Genomic DNA, 19,352 nt, shown 5'->3' with positions numbered 1-19,352 from the left:
GAAAATACAAAGGAATTACTGCTCAGTGCTAGGATTCTAAATAAATAACTCCACTCCCTAGAAGCTCTTTTTACCCTAAAGAATGCTAACATCTGTGCGATTACTGAGACATGGTTTAAAGCTGCAAGATTATAATGCCTTTTACACATTTAGGCCAGCTACTTCTCAGGCAGGGACTAAAGTTGGAGATGTCTCTATTTACATAAAAAATAAATATACTTCTAGGTTTGTCAAACAAGACAATGCACTTGAGCTGCTCCATGTTCAAATCACCATAGGCAAAATCCAATACCATATCCTTGCAAGCTATAGGTCCCCCTCTGTGACCCAAGAAACCCATACCATGTATTTAAACGTATTAGAAACACTAAGCATTCAACCCAATACCATATATATGCGTGACTTTAATTACCCCACTCTTAACTGGGAATCTTATATGACACTAAACGTAGATGCACAGAGATTCTTGGATTTTGTAAACACAAACTCCATGGACCAGATAGTCAATACTCCAACCAGGGTTTCAACCATACTAGATCTGGTCCTGGTACGGGAAAGTGCTGCACACCGCCTACTGTAATGCCTTCTCTGGTAAGATGAGACCACAAAATGGTCTCCTTTAAAGTAAAAATAAAACTAGGACCCCCACAGCTAAACCTGGAATATTCAGGAACTATTATAAGTCTAACTTCCTGCTATTAAGTGAGAACCTGGCAAAATGTCAAGCCCCTATAAACCCTGAGAACACTGCTGCCTATGCAGAACTGTTCACAGAAACCTTGTATAAGCATATTAATAGCTGCAAAGAGGCAACTGTACACACCAGGAAGAAGTACAGAACTAACTCAAAAAAAAAAAAAAAAAAAAAACAAGCCACCCTTATGGAATCACAAAATCAGTAGGCTGTATAACAGGAGGAAGAAAATCATGGCAAAAATTAGGAGGTCCAGTACCCAGCAGGATACAACCACTCTCAACAAACTAAACAAACAACTCAGGGGACAAATAAAGTCTACCAAAGCCAAATTTGAGGCAAGTCTGGCCTCCCCAGCCAAGAACAACCACAAAACATTTTTCAGCTATGTCCGCAACCTCAAAGGTAGTACAAAATTTTGTGCAGAGCTCAATGTAAATGAAGCCACCTGTACTGAGCCAGAAGATATAGCAAACCTCCTGCCTGATAAATTCAGTTCCAACTTTACCCCTCTCTCCCCCCTCAACCTTCCCTCAGGAAATATCTTCAAATATAACTTCTCCTACTATCACTAGGGAACAGGTCCTTAATGCTCTCTCTACGACCAAGAACACTGGATCAATGGGCCCAGACAATATCCCAGGATGCCTTCTAACTAGCATGAAACATGACTTATCAGGAACCATGGAATTACTTTTTAACTGTAGCCTCCAAACAGGCTTTGTGCCTCATGAATGGAGAAAGGCAACAGTCATCCCTCTGCACAAAGGTGGACCATCTACAGACCCTGGAAACTGCAGACCCATAAGTCTCACTAGTCTTATATATAAAGCCATGGAAAGAATTATCATGGAGATGATCAACAGAGATATAGTAAACCTCCAGGCACTGGACCTAACCCAGTTTGGTTTCGTCAAAGGCAGATCATGCCTACTCAACATGGTGGACTTCTTTGAGAAGGACACCGATGCAAATGGATGAGGACAAAATCATTCACACTGCCTACCTTGCCTGGACAAGCATTTGACACACTACCCCCTTAGGCTTTGTTGACAAACACAAGAGGTTAGGTACAAACCCGTATCATACCCAGTGGATAGCCAATTGGCTTACAAATAGGACCCAAGAAGTTAGAATTGGAGAGTCCACCTCTACAAATAGGCCAGCCACAAGTGTAGTCCCTCAGGGATTGGTCCTTGCTCCCCTCCTTTTTGACATTTACTTCTTAGAAGTCAAGGCCAATGTCAGTTGTCCCTGGCTGGCTAAATTTGCAGATGATTGCAAATTAGGAGCTGTAATTGAATCTCACACTGACACAAATTATCTCCAGGAGGGGCTGACACAGACAAACAGCTGGTGTCAGAGCCATGGACTAAAACTAAATGCCAAGAAATGCATAATAGTATCCTTTGGGCAGTCATCCATCCATGGTAACTATCATACTGACAACACACCCTTTAGAGTTGACCCAGTAGTCAGGGTCTTAGGGACACATATAGATAGTAATCGAACCTTTGACCATCACGTGTCTACAATGGTGAGGATATCATTCCATGTTGCACAACTTATAAACAAAAGTATGGCATCTAAGTCTAAGGAAGTCATTGTTCCACTGTATTTGGCATTCATCAGACCTAGCATTGAGTACAATGCCCCCTTTGGTATGTACCTAACCAGGGCTATCCAACAACTGAATGTCCACAGAGGTTCCTTACTAGAAGAATACAGGGCGAAAGTAAAATGTCCTATGCATACCCCCTCAAGGACCTATCCCTGTACTCTGTCTCCTACAGGCTTTTGAGGGGAGATCTATGCCTGGAATACAGGTCATTGTCAGACCCCACTCTGCTGGACCTCCTGGATATCCACAAAACAAACAGTGCTAGAGTTACCCATTTTAAAGACTTAAGCCTTGCATGTGATATAAACAGGACCTGCTGGAGAGATAGGTATGCATCCCAGCGACTACCCCATCTATGGAACATCCTTGTGAAGCAGAGTTCCTCCCTAACCCAATTCAAATGCAACTTGGACAATTGGATGGGAAACTGGAAATTCATCCTTGGTTTGACACCTATGTCTCTAATGGACACCTGTAACCTGTAAATGGTTCATCTCCCAGGCCCATGCTTACACTTATCAAGGGCATCAGAACTTGTCAGAGATTTGGGATGCATGGCTAGGCTTACAAATGCCCTTGTGGTCATTATCCTAATAAACACCTATGAACAAACACCAAAATAAAACATTTAACACAATGATCCATTTAGCAGTATGTCCAAGTATGCAGAATCACCAAAATGAAACATTTACCCCAATCACCCCTTTAGTAGTCTGCCCATGTATGTACAAGCATGTCCCTGACACCAAATGAAACCTTTTCCCTTCCACTTGCATTTCCATATTCTTCTGTTAAATTGCTGCTTACTGGAAAAAAATTCAAGGCCATTTACATGTCTGGTATGCAAATGAGTTTATTATGGATTCATCTCTATGAATCTTACTGATGCACAAAAGTGTAACACGTCTTATCTGTGTATCAGCTGCCCTCTATTGCTTATGCCTTAAGCATATTACACTTTTGCAATTAGGATGTATATTTATAAAAAGGCTTCCACGATTGTGCATTTATCCTTCAAGTCCAGGATTTGCATATGTTCATAGCACCACTCTTTGCACATTACTGCTACAAAAATAAGAAGCCCCAGACTATGAATACTGGCCCCAGAGTCATCAGATCACTATTAAATCCCATGAGTAATACAGTAACTTGACTATATCAGGGTAGCTCCAGCTAATGGAACCTAAAAATGGAATAAACATGCCAAAAACAGATAATGTGTGTAGTGCCCAGGACAGAGTTAAATTAGTCATTTACACATATAATTTATTATCAGTTAACATTAAGCTAATACCAAATGCTATACATTTATAAAACCTGTTAAAAAATAAATAATGTGTTTGAAAATTCAGGAAAGTATATAACCAAAACCCAAATTATATAATTTATAAAAGTAGGTGAAAATTGACTATGTTTGTAAAATTCCTAGAATTAATTATTAGTTAGTTCTCAGTGTAAGTAGATTTGACAATGTGATACCAGAGGATATTACAAAAGGTGTAAGCAGAGGAACAGTTGTCATTGTAATGGCTTAAAGCAAATCCCTGGGACCTGCTGACAAGTAATCTTTTTTCACAAAAATATTAAAAATAATTTCATGTGTTCATGTCACTGTTTTTTTTTTCATTTTTATCATATTTGTAGTTTAATATTTTTATAGTCATACTTGCTTTGGTATTTTACTGCATTGCTCATGCCAGTTTAAGTTCATGGGTTCATGAGTGGATAAAAGGTAAGTGATCTGAATGGCCATATGGAGTCTCTCTATGCATCAGTTTAAGATGCATACTGGTTTTCCTTGTTACACCGTGGCTCTGCTAACCCTAGCTTGGCATTTATGTAGCGAGATTGAAAGAAAAAAGTCTCAGAATGTAAAAACCATCATGACAATGATGTCACCTCTGTTATGACAAGATTCACAACCTTTGAAATTTAAAGGACCTGACATCATACCTCTCAAATTGCTAGTACAAGAAGTCTGGAGAAAACTCAAAATAATGGGGGGACAAAGGCCCAAATGCAGAGACAGATTTTAAATTCCGTTCTTATAAACTAATAAAGTTGCTAGAATAACAGCATCTGTGGTATTAGCATACACTTTCTGTAGGGTATGAAGTCTAAAACTCAAATGTATGTTACTATTTAGTGACTCTAATCCTCAATGATGTGCCAGGAAATCACACATTTTCTTAGCAGCAGACCAAAATATGAGGCAAAAATCTGGACAGTCTACAGAAATCTGGATAGTTGAGAGAGATACCTGCAGTTATAATGAACCCTGAAATAACTTCAGGTTGACTGTTGCCACTGTAGCTTCAGTTTTTAACCACAATATTATGTTGTATTTTTAAAAACTATGATGTATGTATATATTACGTGTGTGTGTGTGTTTTTTATTATTATCAGTATTATTATTATTATTATTATTAATAATTGGCTAACCATCCCTTTGACCTCAGTCTTTTTAGATGGTATGACCAATTAGCTCTTTAGTCACTAAGTCCAATAGTATGGCTTATTCATAATGGGAATTTAAGAACATATGACTAATGTAGCTACCCTCATTCCATCACAGCATGGAACTACTGAAAGTCATTGTGTAGTATCATACCAAATGGGGAATGTCACTCTGCCGTTCATTAGAACCACAATGTCATCTTCACGAAGAGCTGCCACTTTATCTAAATTGAGGCTGTCAGGAATAGGAGTGGTCCCAGTGGCTAGTATTATGGACTGTGGTACACAATTTTTTCCAGTGTTTTGAAACTGAGTGCATGTTTTGGAAACGCCAAAAAGAGTGAGCTTAGCAAGCTAGGTTTTATAATGATAGATTGAAAGAAAAAAGTCTCAGAATGTAAATACCACAGATATAGGCAGAATAAAGCCATCGTCAGAGGACAGCAAAACAAGCTTTTCTGCAGGGGAGAGAACCCATCTGCACAATGAGGGTGGAGGGTGGGGACTCTAAGATTTCTGTGACTTATATATGCCAACTCAGTGGAAGCAGAACAGTGGAATAAAATTGTCATTCATACAAAATGTAGTCAACTACCTGCCTGGGTCCAATAAATATGCTTATAGTATGCTTTACTTTTTAAATTATTTATTTAATTTAAATAAAGCTATGCAGCAGGTATGGATTAATAAGCACATGTGAAATTCATTTCCAAGTATGCATGAGTTAGTGAGACTGAAACAAGTAACATGACATGCAGAATGTAACAAATTACAAGAAGATGTTTAAAACTGCTAACATACATCAGACTAAGAATAATATCTGTAAGGCAGCCACAATACCAGTGCGATAAGTTGATGGATAATGGAGTGAAGAATTCCACAGAAATCACCTCTAAGTAACAATAACATTTACTGTGAAAATAATTTTCAAGTGATTGAATAAAAAAAATACATTTAAAGTATAAGTAGCAACCCGATGTGCTTCAGTTTCATTTCCAAAATGTTCCTGATGGCGGTAGAGAATGGGTGTGATAAGAGCTGTTGAACAAAATCTTGGGTAGTATTACATGGTCTGCTTATAAAATAAGGCCTGAAATGTATTCTAATTGAAAAGCTAATTTCTGTGAAATTTCAGGATAAAAGATTATAAATAAGGCTGAGGTGAAACACCAAAAGAGAGAGAGAGACAGACAGACAGAGAGAGAGAGAGACTGGAGTAACTTAAGTACACACATCCTTTGCTAAATTAGTGTACAGCTGAAAAAAAATTGCATTACCTGATGATACCGTGGAACTGCTATGGCTGTAGCCGCTGTGAAAATAACAACACTCATTAGAATTTTTTTAGCACTTTTACAATGAAACTGTTGTAAAATAAATGTTTTTTTCCTAAAGGCTTTTTATCTTATAGAAAACTCAGGCATATATTTGCTGATGTAATTCTAAAGTTATTCTGTGTTTCATTGTATTAGTTGTATGAAGTACATTTCACTCAAACAAAATAACTTCATACTCAAGTGTTTCTCTAGCTTTTAAATTCCATCTGCATTTGAAATGTGTTAAAGATGACTTCACTGAAGGAGAAATAAACAGCAGTTTGTCTTTTACAATACATTATATAGCTGGCAATTTGGGTGGAATCCCTAATTAAACATAATATACAAAAAAAATCATGGCTAAAATCAGGATCTCCCATAAAGATAAGAACTCTCTCATCAAACTAAACAGGCAACTAATGGGGTTAATTAAGTCCAATAAAGTCAATTTTTGGGCTTAAGATAGCCTCCCAGGCAAAAGATAACCATAAGGCCTTCTTCAGCTGTTAGAAACCTCAAGGGCAGCACACTCAGTGTGCTGAACTGGTGTTACTGGTGACACATTCACAAAGCCGGGCAATTTAGTGAATCTTTTGGCTGACAAATTCAATTCTAACTTTACCCACCACTACTCACCCCCAGCCATCACCCCAAGAAATACCCTCAAATGTAACCCCTCCAACTGTAAATAGAGAGCATGTTTTGGCCGCTCTCACTAAGACCAAGAACACAGCCTCAATATGTCCAGATAATATCCCAAAATGCCTTTTGAATAGTCTAAAATATGACTTATCAGGTCCTCTGGAGTCACTGTTTAACTATAATCTCAGAACAGGCTTTGCGCCCTGAGAATGGAAGACTGTAATGGTCATCCACCATCATAAGGACAGATATTTACAGATGCCACAAATTACAGACCCATTAGTCTGACTAGTCTTATTTGCAAAGCCACAATAAGAATCATAATGGAAATGATAAATAAAGACATTGGAGTCCTCCAGACACTAGATCCATCCAAGTCTGGCTTCATCAAAGGAAGGTCAAGCCTACTGAACCTGGTTGATTTCTTTGAAAAAGTCCTCAAGGCAATGGATGAAAGTAAAATGGTGCATACTGCCTAACATGGTCTTGCTAAGGCATTTAATACAATGCCTCACTTGGGCATTGCTGACAAAACTTACAGAATTAGGCATAACCACCTTTATGATGTGCTGGACAGCCAGATGGCTCACAGGTAAGACCCAGTAGGTTACTACTAATTAGACCACCTCCATAAGGAGGCCGGTAACCAGTGGAGTCCCTCAAGGCTCCATGCTGGCTCACTCCTCTTTGGTATCTACTTCTTGGAGGTCAAATCCAATGTTAAAGGCCTCTGGTTAATCAAGTTCACAGATAATTGCAAACTGGGGGCAGTCATAGAATCCCCTAAGATGTAGGCACCCTTCAGGAAGGTCTAATACAGACAAATGACTGATGTCAAAACCATGGCTTAGAACTCAATGCCATGGAATTCATTATAGTGCATTTTGGGAAGTCAGCCGCCCCAGAGAACATCAATAAAGTACCCGTAAGTGTTGACTCATTACTCAGGGATCCAGGAAATGAAATACACAATAACCTAGCCTTTGACCAATATGTGTCCAAGGTAGTAAAAATATTCTTGCATGTTGTTCAACTTAGAAGCAAGAGCATTGCATCTAGTTCCAGGGAAGTCATCATATCACTGTACTTGACCTTCATCAGACCCATCATAGAGGATGATACCCACTTCAGTATGTACCTTGCCAGACATATGCAGCAGCTGGAATGTCCTCAAAGGTTCCTTACAAAAAGAATACATAGCATAAACACAATGTCCTATGCAGATCACCTCAAAGCCATATCTCTATATTCAGTCTGCAACATACTACTTAGAGGTAATCTATGCCTGGCTAACATCCTTGGACCTCACTCTGATGAACTTTCTGTGCATATAAAAAACAAATATGTTGGAGAGACAGGTATGAATATCATTGAATTCCCATGCTCTCGAATAGGGTCTCCATTCATGTGACACAAAGTCCCTCTCTAACTCTATTTAACTGTGACTTTGAGCATTGTATGGGAAATCGTGAATTCACCCCAGGTATGATGCCTGTGTCTCTAATGAACTGAGGCACCAGTAAATCATGTCTAACCCCCAAATCATCCCCTATTTTAAGTGCCTACAACATACAACTTATGGTTCACATTTGGTTTGCATAGCTAGGCTTATAAAGGCCTAATGATCATTAGCCTAGTACACACCTATGAATCTATAAGCTATGGTCACTTGTGACAATTACTAGCAAAAGGCAATGGCAAATGGACAAAACAGGATATGAATAGAAAGAATAGAGACCCTAGTAAAACTTAATAAACACAGTTACAAATGTCAAAATGAATCAACATAATATTTTGAACTTGACCAATATGTAATGATACTGCCAGGAAAGTGGAATAAATAATGGACAATGGTGGTTCTCCCCCTTTTACTGCCATGCACCTAGAAACGGGAATGACTTACTGAAAGTGCCTGAGTCAGTGACACTGAAACAAGTGACACTACATGCAGATAGCAACAAACTTCTGGAACGAGTACTTAAGTACACTACCTATTAAGGCAGCGGCAGTACTAGTTGGTAAGTTAATGCTTATAAAGGCAGCATGCTGTAATAAAATGTAGTATTCCACAGATATCGACTACTAGAAATTAGTGTACCAGTGCAACTCTTGCCACACATACATATACTTATATACATGTTAATTCAGTATAAAAAGTATATATTTAATGAAAGATAAATAGTAAAACAATTAATCGGTAAAATGCACCTAATTAAGAGTATTACAACTAATTTATTAGTGTAAACTCAATTAAGCAAATAAGCATCTGATGTAATTTTTACCAATGTGTTTTTTCCTCATGTTTTATATTAAGGCAGTTATCTAATTCAGAATTATGAGTTAGTCAATCAACCAGTGGCTAAATAATATATGTAAAAATTACAATCTACAACACAGACACAAAAACACCACATCATTTGCTACCATAGTAGACAAAAGTGTGTTCATAATTATTGTATTTCTTAAAAAGTAACTGACTTGACAGTTGCTTATTCAGTGATATTGTTTCTGGTAATCCTAAATAAACTGTAGTTATATCACGTTATAGTGGCCGATATAGAAAGCCTTAGATTAACAAAAAACTCCACCTATTATCTAAAAATATATTTCCTTGTTTCCTGACATTCTGTACTATACTAATGAATGGAATTTGTAGAAATTAGTACAGCACTGTAAATCATTTTGCATGTATAATCTGAGGTGCATCACAAGTGTACATTGTGATTCATGGCCATACTCATTCACGCAGTGCTGTATCAAATTAATGTTGAATTTGTATAACTATGAATTACTAAACTTAGCAATTTTAAAAGCTGCTCAGCTGAGTGTACAACTATCCTGTCTTAGCTACCCTTGAAACCATCAATCATTTTGGCACTCATCAGGCTGGATAGCTGCTGAATTATATTATCCCTTTCTGTACTAGTCCCATGGCTATTTTCATTTAGAGCTCTGTGGTCTTGAGTACTTCTTTTCTTCAAATATTCCTTGGAACTCATTCATCTGAGCAGCCTGAAATTGTCTTGTAAAAGCATTAGTCCTTTAAATGATCCATACTGACAGCATATTGGATGCAATAAGCTTGTGTCCATATAATGAATCCTGGGCTACAGATAACTGAATCCTGAACTCACCTGCTCTCCTCTCCTTCCAGAAGTTTGCGGTACATATTGATCTCATTTTCCAGCCTTGTTTTGACATCGAGGAGAAGCTGGTACTCCCTTGATTGATGCTCAATTTGTGCCCGAAGGTTAGCTATATTTTCTTCAATGTCATGGATGGAAAATTGCATGTCCTGCAGCTGTGACCCATAGCGGCCTTCTGTTTCATCTAATGAATGTTGTAAAGTATTTTTCTGAAAGTGGAAAAACAAGAAAGTTTGCTGTAGCATTCTTAAAATTCTTAGTCCCTGTCAATTTCCTGCAATTTAATATGGTACAATCAAATTAACATGATTCTGAAGTTATAATTATGATGAACACTGAATACCTTGGTATGATCCTGCAGACTCAACTGACACACCATTATAGAAGGAAGTTGATGGGAGACCTACAGGTAAACAGACTGTGTATGTATCTCCTGTATGGTTGACCATTCCCTCTCCCATTCCTTAGTATATCCTTTTCCAACATTCTTAAAACCCCACTCCCCTGACACCCTCTTCCATGTAATCTTATTCTGTGTTCTAAATTCTTAATAATGTTTCCCTGAAATATTATTTCTTAACTTTTTCTCAAACCTTTACTCACTTTAGGTACCCAGCATACCCATTTCTCTGCCCCTCACCCTTTCTTTTCAGTTCTATCTTTCTGCCTGTCCAATATGACATATCTATATAATTTGCATAGGATCTTATATTAGCACTAGGCTAACTGCCATTTTGGGCCATTTTAAACCTAGCTAATTATCCCATGTGAAGATAAACACATTAACCTCCCACATGAAGGACACCATATAAAGTAGCATAAGCACAAAGTAGTACAGGTGAACAAATTTAGTCTGAGCCTGGACTTGGTCAAAATTTATTAGTGCGCTACCCCTGTAAACAAATATAAATGAATAAATAAACAGACAATAAATGAACTGGCACCTCACCTATGTGTCATGTTTAATCATAGCCTCACCAGAGTGGTGCACAGCTACAGTCATCCCACTCCACAAGGGGGGATCCACTTTGGATCCCAGGAACTACCATCCCATCAGTCTGACGATCCTGATTTGCAAGGCCATGGAACGTATTATCACGGAACGTATAAAAAAAGACATTGGCAACCTTCAAACACTAGACCCCACCCAGTTTGGGTTCATGAAGGGCCGATCTTGCCTCCTGAACCTGATCGACTTCTTCGAATCAGTTTCTAGAGCCGTGGACAAGGGTAAGGTGTTTCACACAGTCTACTTGGACCGTGCCAAGGCTTTCGACACTATCCCCCACTCTGGAATCATAGCTAAACTTACTAAGCTGGACATTAATCCCTACATCACTTGATGGGTTGCAAACTGGCTTACTGCCAGGACACACACTGTGAAAGCAGCTGACTCCAAATCCAGCTCCAGACAAGTGAGAAGTGGTGTACCGCAGGGTTCTATCCTGGGACCACTCTTGTTTGGCATCTACTTCTCTGAAGTACAGGCCAACACTAAGGGACTTTGGTTTACAAAGTTCGTAGATGACTGCAAGCTGTGAGCCATTACTGAATCCCCAAAGTATGTGGATATACTACAAAAGGGCCTTACCGAAACAGATGCCTGTTGCCAGAGCCATGGGCTCAAGGTAAATGCCAAGAAATGTATAGTTGTCCCCTTTGGGAAAAAACATGTACCTGTGAACTACCACATAGATGGCAGTACACTAAATACCAAAAGTGTGATATGAGAACTAGGGACACAGGTGGACAGTGGTCTCACCTTTGATAACCACATAGCCACAACAGTCAGAAAATCCTTCTATGTGGCACACCTCATCACTAAGGGGTTTTCATGCAGAAAAAAGGAGGTCATTGTCCCTATGTACTCATCCCTCATTAGACCCATTATAGAATACAGTGCCCCATTTGGTATGTACCTCACAAGACATCTGCAACAACTAGAAAGGGTGCAGAAATACCTCACAAAAAGAACCATAGGCCTAAAGCAGATGCCTTATGCTGACCGTCTAAAGAAACTCTAGCTATACTCTGTCACATTTTGCCTACTCAGAGGCAATCTCTGCCTAACATACAAGGCCATGTCAAACCCAGAGTTGTTGGACATGCTACACTTAAAGAAACCCCAATCCCTCCAAGCCACATGCTCCAGGGATCTTATCCTTGTCATCACGATGAATAGAACATGCTGTAGAGATAGATTCCTGACCCAGAGACTCCCCATGCTCTGGAATATTCTGCCAATACATGTCAGGCAGAGAGCCTCAATGGCCCTCTTTAAGAGGTACCTTGACAATTGGATGGGAGATAGGAAATTCATTCCAGGAATCACATAAGTGGCTCTGCTAGACAGGGGTCCAGGAAAGTAAATATTTGTGGGAAGCAATAGCCAGGGAATCACTATGGATAGGCTTGTATAGGCCCTAAGGTAGATAGCCTAATACCTACCTATGAACCTATGAATAAATAAATAGTAGATATGTAGTGGTGGCATGTATTGTAGGCTGCTAGTGGAAAAAAATATTTTGCTTGTACTTTACTACTTGTGCTGCTCTTGCTGTTAATCTTTGAATAAACACATTTGTTGCATGAGACATCAGAATAGAATAGCAGGATTGGCTTTAGTGTATGTGTGTGTGTGTGTGTGTGTGTGTGTGTGTGTGTGTGTGTGTGTGTGTGTGTGTGTGTGTGTGTGTGTGTGTGTGTGTGTGTGTGTGTGTGTGTGTGTGTGTGTGTGTGTGTGTGTGTGTGTGTGTGTGTGTGTGTGTGTGTGTGTGTGTGTGTGTGTGTGTGTGTGTGCGTGTGTGTGTGTGTGTGTGTGTGTGTGTGTGTGTGTGTGTGTGTGTGTGTGTGTGTGTGTGTGTGTGTGTGTGTGTGAGCAGGCACTCACGTGTGTAAGTATTTGTATGTGCATGTACACGTGTGTGTGTGTGCTTGAATGTGTGTTGCATGTTGTGTGTGTGTTTGTTTGAATGTATTTGTGTTTGTGTGTATATACATGTAAAGCTGAGTATGTTGATTATATATTAGTATATCTTTTTATTTGTCTCTTGTTGTGAGTGCAAAAAAATCCTTAATTTGAATTAGGTCTGACTTGATAAGAGAAGTTGAAATTGCTATGTGCAGATAAGTTCAACATATGTTTTTTTGGTAATGGACTACATTCACTTGCCCCTATGTGGGGAGGAGTTTCACTTGACACCCTTCTCGTTAAATGTACTAACTCTAGGATCACACTATTTGGGCAAAGAGATCAGTTTTGATATATTCTCCTACATGTGTGATTTCTGTCTATTTAATAGATAGTATCACACTATTTTATCTTTGTCAGTCAAATGTATTACTTAATCTAGTTAGTAGAACTGGAGACAGCAACTGGCCATCAACATAGTCTCCAGTTTGCTGTAAGGAATAGCCAAGCATTGTTTGAGTACATTCCATTAGCTGGCCATCCCCAGTATCCTGCTATGGGTCTTCACCTATTCCCTCACATTGCAATGTATGATTCAGCATACAGGGAAACATTTTTTGCTTTCTTTCTTTCTTTTTTTTTATTATATGTGTAAATCCCACTGAGCCAAATGATTTCCCAGGAAGGCTAAGGTAGAAGTGGTGTGATCATTTATAGTAGCTAAACAACTAAAAGAACATTGACTTTGTTGGCTAGTCAGATAAATTAATTTGATATATTCAGTAGATCATTAAATCTCAAACTTCTTCTTTTGGCTTTTTCCTGGTTAGGGGTCACCACAGCGGATCACCTGCCTGCTCATGATTGGCAGTGGAATTTTATGGTGTCAAGTTGCAGGCCTGGCACCCAGCCTTCCACAGAAGACACACACACTGGGCCAATTTAAAGTGTCCAATCCACCTACAGCATGTCTTTGGGAGGAAACCGGAGCACCTGGAGAAAACTCACTCAACCACAGGGAGAGAATGCAGACTCAACACAGAAGGCACCCCAGCCAAGGATCAAATCAGAGAACCTCTTGTTGTGAGGTGGTAATGCTAACCGCTGCACCACCACCACGGTCCCCCAGATAATTAAATCTCAAACATTGTGAATAAATTAATCATGTTTTCACGATGCATTAAAGAGCATTTAAAACAATTGCACTGCATGTGGAGAAATGTTATGTGAACAAAGTGACATCATAGCTTGCTTTCTCTAAATCAATCTGGTTTGAATAAGAAGATTCAAATGTCTTATCACATTATTGCCATGGATAGTACACTATCACCAGCTAGAACTCTGGTGAAGCAGTTGGAAATAACATTTTGGGACAATTTTTATTCACAGCAATTTTTTTTTCTGCCCCAAGCTGTGCAAAATATTTATGTGCAAAACTAGAAAATACTTATCTGGAATGGATATTATCTGCACAAACTGTCTGTATAAATATGACACAGCAAAGTTAACATTATAATTTCTGCAGTGTAGTGCAGGATTATTTTCCATTAGTGTTTTAATATTCATTAGAAGGGTTTTTGGGTCCGACTTAAAATAATAAGCCAAGTGCATGCTGGAGATGTGTCAATCTTCATTCTAGAAAGGAACAGAACATTTAAAAAAATGGCCTGCTTCTTGCAAATAATGAAATAGGCTTTCACTGTGTGAACAGTATTAACTGACATTAGATTTGATTTAGTTTATGATTGCACAGAAAATGAAATGAGGATAGGCTTACCCTAGCAAGTTGAGACTGCAGCTCAATTTCTAGTCCCTGTAAAGTGCGTCTCAGGTCTGTTATCTCTGTCTTGTGTGTCTGCAATAATTCTGTGCCAGTAGATACTTCTTTATTCAGATCTGCAGCCTGAGAAGTAGTAAAAAGGCAAATCATAAAGAGAGCATTAGATCCAAGTTAAAAAACAGTCCTGACAACAATATGAGTTAGATGTCTTGCTGCCTCGGTATGGTGTCATTTCACTGTTATAAGTTTGCTGTACCTTGTCTTTGAACCATGCTTCAGCTTCTGCTTTATTCTTCTCTACCATAGCGGTATACTCAGCTCTCATCTCTTCCATTACTTTGGTCAAGTCAACACCTGGAGCCGCATCAACCTCTACATTGACTTGACCACCGATCTGCGTACGCATTGAGTCCATTTCCTGTGAACAACAAAATAGGAATGTTGATATTTAAATTCATATTGAAATTCATTGATGCTTTGCTGTACAGAAAGATTATACCTTTCATGCAAAAACATTGGTGATTTACTGTATATGTATAAGTGTTATTCACATATGCACACATATACACATGCATGATTATTATGGAATCTGTATGTTGGGTGTCAGAGTGTGCATATCTCTCTCTCTCTCTCTCTCTATATATATATATATATATATATATATATATATATATATATATATATATCTACACACACACACACACACACACACACACACACACACACACACACACACACACACACACATACACACATATAATATATATTATAAATAAGCTATACAACAGAAGGAGGAAGCTACTACATGACAGAGCAAAATCCCAAAAATGGAAGGCATCTCTGATCAATATTAGAAAGAAACTTCGATCCCTCATAAAATCATCAAATTGCCCTAGACACTAAAGATAATCACAAGGCCTTCTTAAGTTATGTCAGGAATATGGGTGGAAACTCCCAGATATGCTCTGAATTGTTGCATAACAGTACAAAATATACTGAACCTACAGACATAGCCAACATCCTGGCAGGCAGATTCAGTGCAAACATCTCCCCCCCTTCCCCCCAAAGGAGAAAATACCTATCCCAACTGAATGTAATCTCCCTGACATCACAGATGCACAGGTGAAAGCTGCCCTCTCCAAAGCAAAAAACACAGCATCTATGGGACCGGACGGTGTCCCAGGCTGTGTCTTACATGAGCTTCAAGAAGAACTGAACCCTCACATTAAGTCACTGTTCAAACTTAGCCTTACTACAGGTTATGTACCCAAAGAATGGCGTAATGCTACAGTGGTCCCACTCCAGAAAGGTGGTGCCACAGCGGATCTTGGGAACTATTGCCCCATAAGCCTGACTAGTCTGGTCTGTAAAGCTATGGAGCGTATTATCATGGAACTCATAAACAAGGACATTGGGAGCCTCCAGACACTGGACCCTACCCAATTCAGCTTTGTTAAGGGCAGATCTTGCCTCTTAAACCTAGTTGATTTCTTTGAAACAGTTACCAAAGCCATAGATGAGGGCAAGGTAGTCCACACAGCCTACCTGGACCTCGCAAAAGCCTTCGACACAATACCCCACTCTGGCATCATAAATAAGCTTACCAGCTTAAATATCAACCCCTATATCACAAGATGGGTTGCAAACTGGCTCAGGGATAGAACCCACATGGTCAGAATCGCAGGTGCCATGTCCGAATCCAAACCAGTTACAAGTGGCATCCCACAGGGCTCAGTTCTGGAACCTCTCTTGTTCGGTATATACTTCTCTGAGGTTCAGGCTAACATGGGGGGATTATGGCTGGCAAAGTTCGCAGATGACTGCAAACTGGGGGCCATAATCGACTCAACAGCTGACACAAGCATCCTCCAAAAGGGTCACACAGAGAAGGATGCTTGGTGCCAGAGCCATGGCCTCAAGCTAAATGCTAAAAAGTGCATAGTCATCCCCTTTGGGAAAAACAAGGTGCCCACAAATTACCACATAGATGGTAATCCATTAAGTACGGAAGAAGTAATTAGAGATTTGGTGACCAATGTAGATAGTAATCTATCCTTTGATAATCACGTTGCCAAAGTGGTTAGAAAGACCTTCTATATAGCCCACCTTATCATGAAAGGGGTCACATCTAGATCAAGAGAGGTCATTGTGCCCCTCTACTCGTCACTCATCAGGCCCATAATTGAATACAATGCCCCTTTTGGGATGTACCTTAACCGACACCTGCAGCAACTGGAGAGACCCCAAAAGTACCTCACCAAGAGGATCATGGGCTACAAACAGATGTCCTATGCAGCTCGTCTAAAGAAAATCCAGCTCTGCTCAATTGCTTACCACTTACTCAGAGGCGATCTATGCCTGACGTACGAAGCTATGTCAAACCCAGAATTAATGGAAGTGCTCCACCTCAAAATAATCCAAGTCCCTTAGAACTACACGCTCCAGGGACTTAAACCTCAGCACAAAAATAAATAGGACATGCTGGAGGGACAGATTAATTTACCAGAGGCTCCCCTCACTCTGGAATAGAATCCCAATTCATTTTAGACATAGCCCCTCAGTGACCCTCTTCAAGCGAAATCTGGACGCGTGGATGGGAAATCGCAAATTCACCCCTGGGATCTCTTGTGTGTCCCTGCTAGACAGAGGCACAGTAAACTAATCTTAAAGGGTACCTTCTGTGACCTACTTTACAGAGGCACAGTAGGCTAATCTAACAGGGAGGCGGAAGCCAAATACACTCTGGCTAGGCTTATAAATGCCCTAGGGCAGATAGCCTAGTATCTACCTATGAACCCATGAACCTATGTGTGTGTGTGTGTGCGTGTGTGTGTGTGCGCGAGTGTCTGTGTGTGTGTGTGTATATATATATATATATATATATATATATATATATATATATATATATGTATATCTATATATATATGTATATATATATATATATATATATATATATATATATATATATATATATATATATATATATATATATATATATATATATATATATATATATATATATATATATATATATATATATAGACATACATACATACACCTACCTATACAGATACAAATGTGTTTAGACATATATCTAATTCTGTATCTATCTACACACACACACACACACACACACACACACACACACACACACACACACACACACACACACACACACACACACACACACACACACACACACACACACACACACACACACACACACACACACACACACACACACACACACACCACATCAGTATTGTATGTTACATAACTTGCAACTTTAAAATAAAATTAACTATTTAAAAATAGTGTAACAGACTTTTGCAGATGTAGAGTTGTTGTTTGGCAGCCTTTAGTTCTTTGTTTCAGTTTACAGCTGTGGTGCATTCTATGGGGAGTTTAAGTGCCTTCTCACTATTTGCATGGGTTGTTTGTGGGATTTTTTTCCCCCTTCTATATCCCAGAGATGCAAATATTGTTGCTATTTATGTGTGTGTGTGTGTGTGTGTGTGTGTGTGTGTGTGTGTGTGTGTGTGTGTGTGTGTGTGTGTGTGTGTGTGTGTGTTGGGGGGGTGGTGTTTGTACTTATATGCATACACATGAATATGTGCCTTTTACAATGGACTAGGGTCTCATCTAGGGCTGTTCTTTGTCTTTCACAGCAATTCCCTTGAGGGATATGCAGCAACCTGCTCTACAGCCACAAATAGGAAAAAAGTGAATACTGAAAAAAGAGCTAAGGTGGTTAAAATACTTTTTGCATTACTTTGCAGTTTCTTGTCTCTTTAGATATTAATACAGTCATGCTATTTGTCTGGCTGTCTCCTTTTCTTATTTAATTCCATTAAGCCCTGATGCCACCTTCCACGTACCTAGGTACTCAAGGTAATATAAGAGTACCTAGGTAAGTGGAATGTGGCAGCAGGGCTTAGGTACTCTTATATTACCTGTTGTTTAGGTAATACAAGAATACCTAGGTAGGTGGAAGGTGGCAGCAGGGCTTAGGTACTCTTATATTACCTGTTGTTAAGGTGATCCCTCCCTTTGGGGCAAATTCTTAGGATGGGATTTTTAAGCAGAGTCCAGACTGCATTAATCAACTACAATGAAAAATGCACGGGAAGTGCCAATGTGCATAACAAAGCTTTGTTACTTCTTCAAATGCTGAAACTGGGACATTTTTTAAGGAAATGTATGATTTTGCAAGACAGACCATACCCACAACCATCTCAGCAATCAGATTTCACTTGTTTGCCAAAATAAAAATTCAGTCTTGTAGAATTTGAACTGTTTTGGTTGTTTCATATAACATGAAGGTGTTTCAGATAAAAAATAAATGTTATATAGAAATATTACAGGGAACTTAGGAAATACTTTTTGTCCTGAAAGTTCCAGGATTTGTCATTTTGTGTATTTTTCTTGTTTTTTTTCCATGACACAGACAAAAAATAGTGACTGTCCCTTAATAAAAACAGGGAAAAGCGGTTACCTTGTGTGATATACAGTAAGCTACATTGACTATATTATAATATTAACGCAATTCAACAGCTATACTGCATACCAAAGCTGTCTCTTATAACTCCATTATAATGCAGAGGTACAGTCAGAGGACACAAGTTACCTTGTTCTTATAGGAGCATACTTACCACAGCCATCAGGACTACAGTGGAAGCATTCTATGCACAGGTATCCTCGAAAAGAGGCAGAATTAGTTGAGTTTTTTATGCGTTATGAGTGGTGAAACCACAGGTCACAGAGCTGAATTCCCTATTCACATTG

At 39.1% G+C, this 19,352-nt stretch overlaps 1 protein-coding gene across 2 annotated transcripts in view; it reads right to left on the bottom strand.

The window, feature by feature from the left end:
• LOC122788045 (keratin, type I cytoskeletal 19-like) overlaps nucleotides 1-19,352 on the bottom strand; it is a 59,468-nt gene that overhangs the window by 19,875 nt on the left and 20,241 nt on the right. The window contains exons 4-7 of one of the 2 annotated variants that reach the window (XM_044054966.1): nucleotides 14,824-14,985; nucleotides 14,565-14,690; nucleotides 9,865-10,085; nucleotides 6,050-6,084 (exon numbers count right to left, since the gene is read on the bottom strand). In XM_044054966.1, coding sequence (XP_043910901.1) covers nucleotides 6,050-6,084; nucleotides 9,865-10,085; nucleotides 14,565-14,690; nucleotides 14,824-14,985 — 544 coding nt within the window. Of the gene's footprint in view, nucleotides 1-6,049; nucleotides 6,085-9,860; nucleotides 10,086-14,564; nucleotides 14,691-14,823; nucleotides 14,986-19,352 lie in introns of those variants that run through there. The other variant, XM_044054967.1, reaches the window with a different exon arrangement.

The sequence above is a fragment of the Protopterus annectens genome, chromosome 13.part0 (assembly GCF_019279795.1).
Source record: "Protopterus annectens isolate FY-2018-M chromosome 13.part0, PAN1.0, whole genome shotgun sequence".
Taxonomy (NCBI): Eukaryota; Metazoa; Chordata; order Ceratodontiformes; family Protopteridae; genus Protopterus; species Protopterus annectens.
This window is presented reverse-complemented; position numbering and strand designations above follow the sequence as displayed.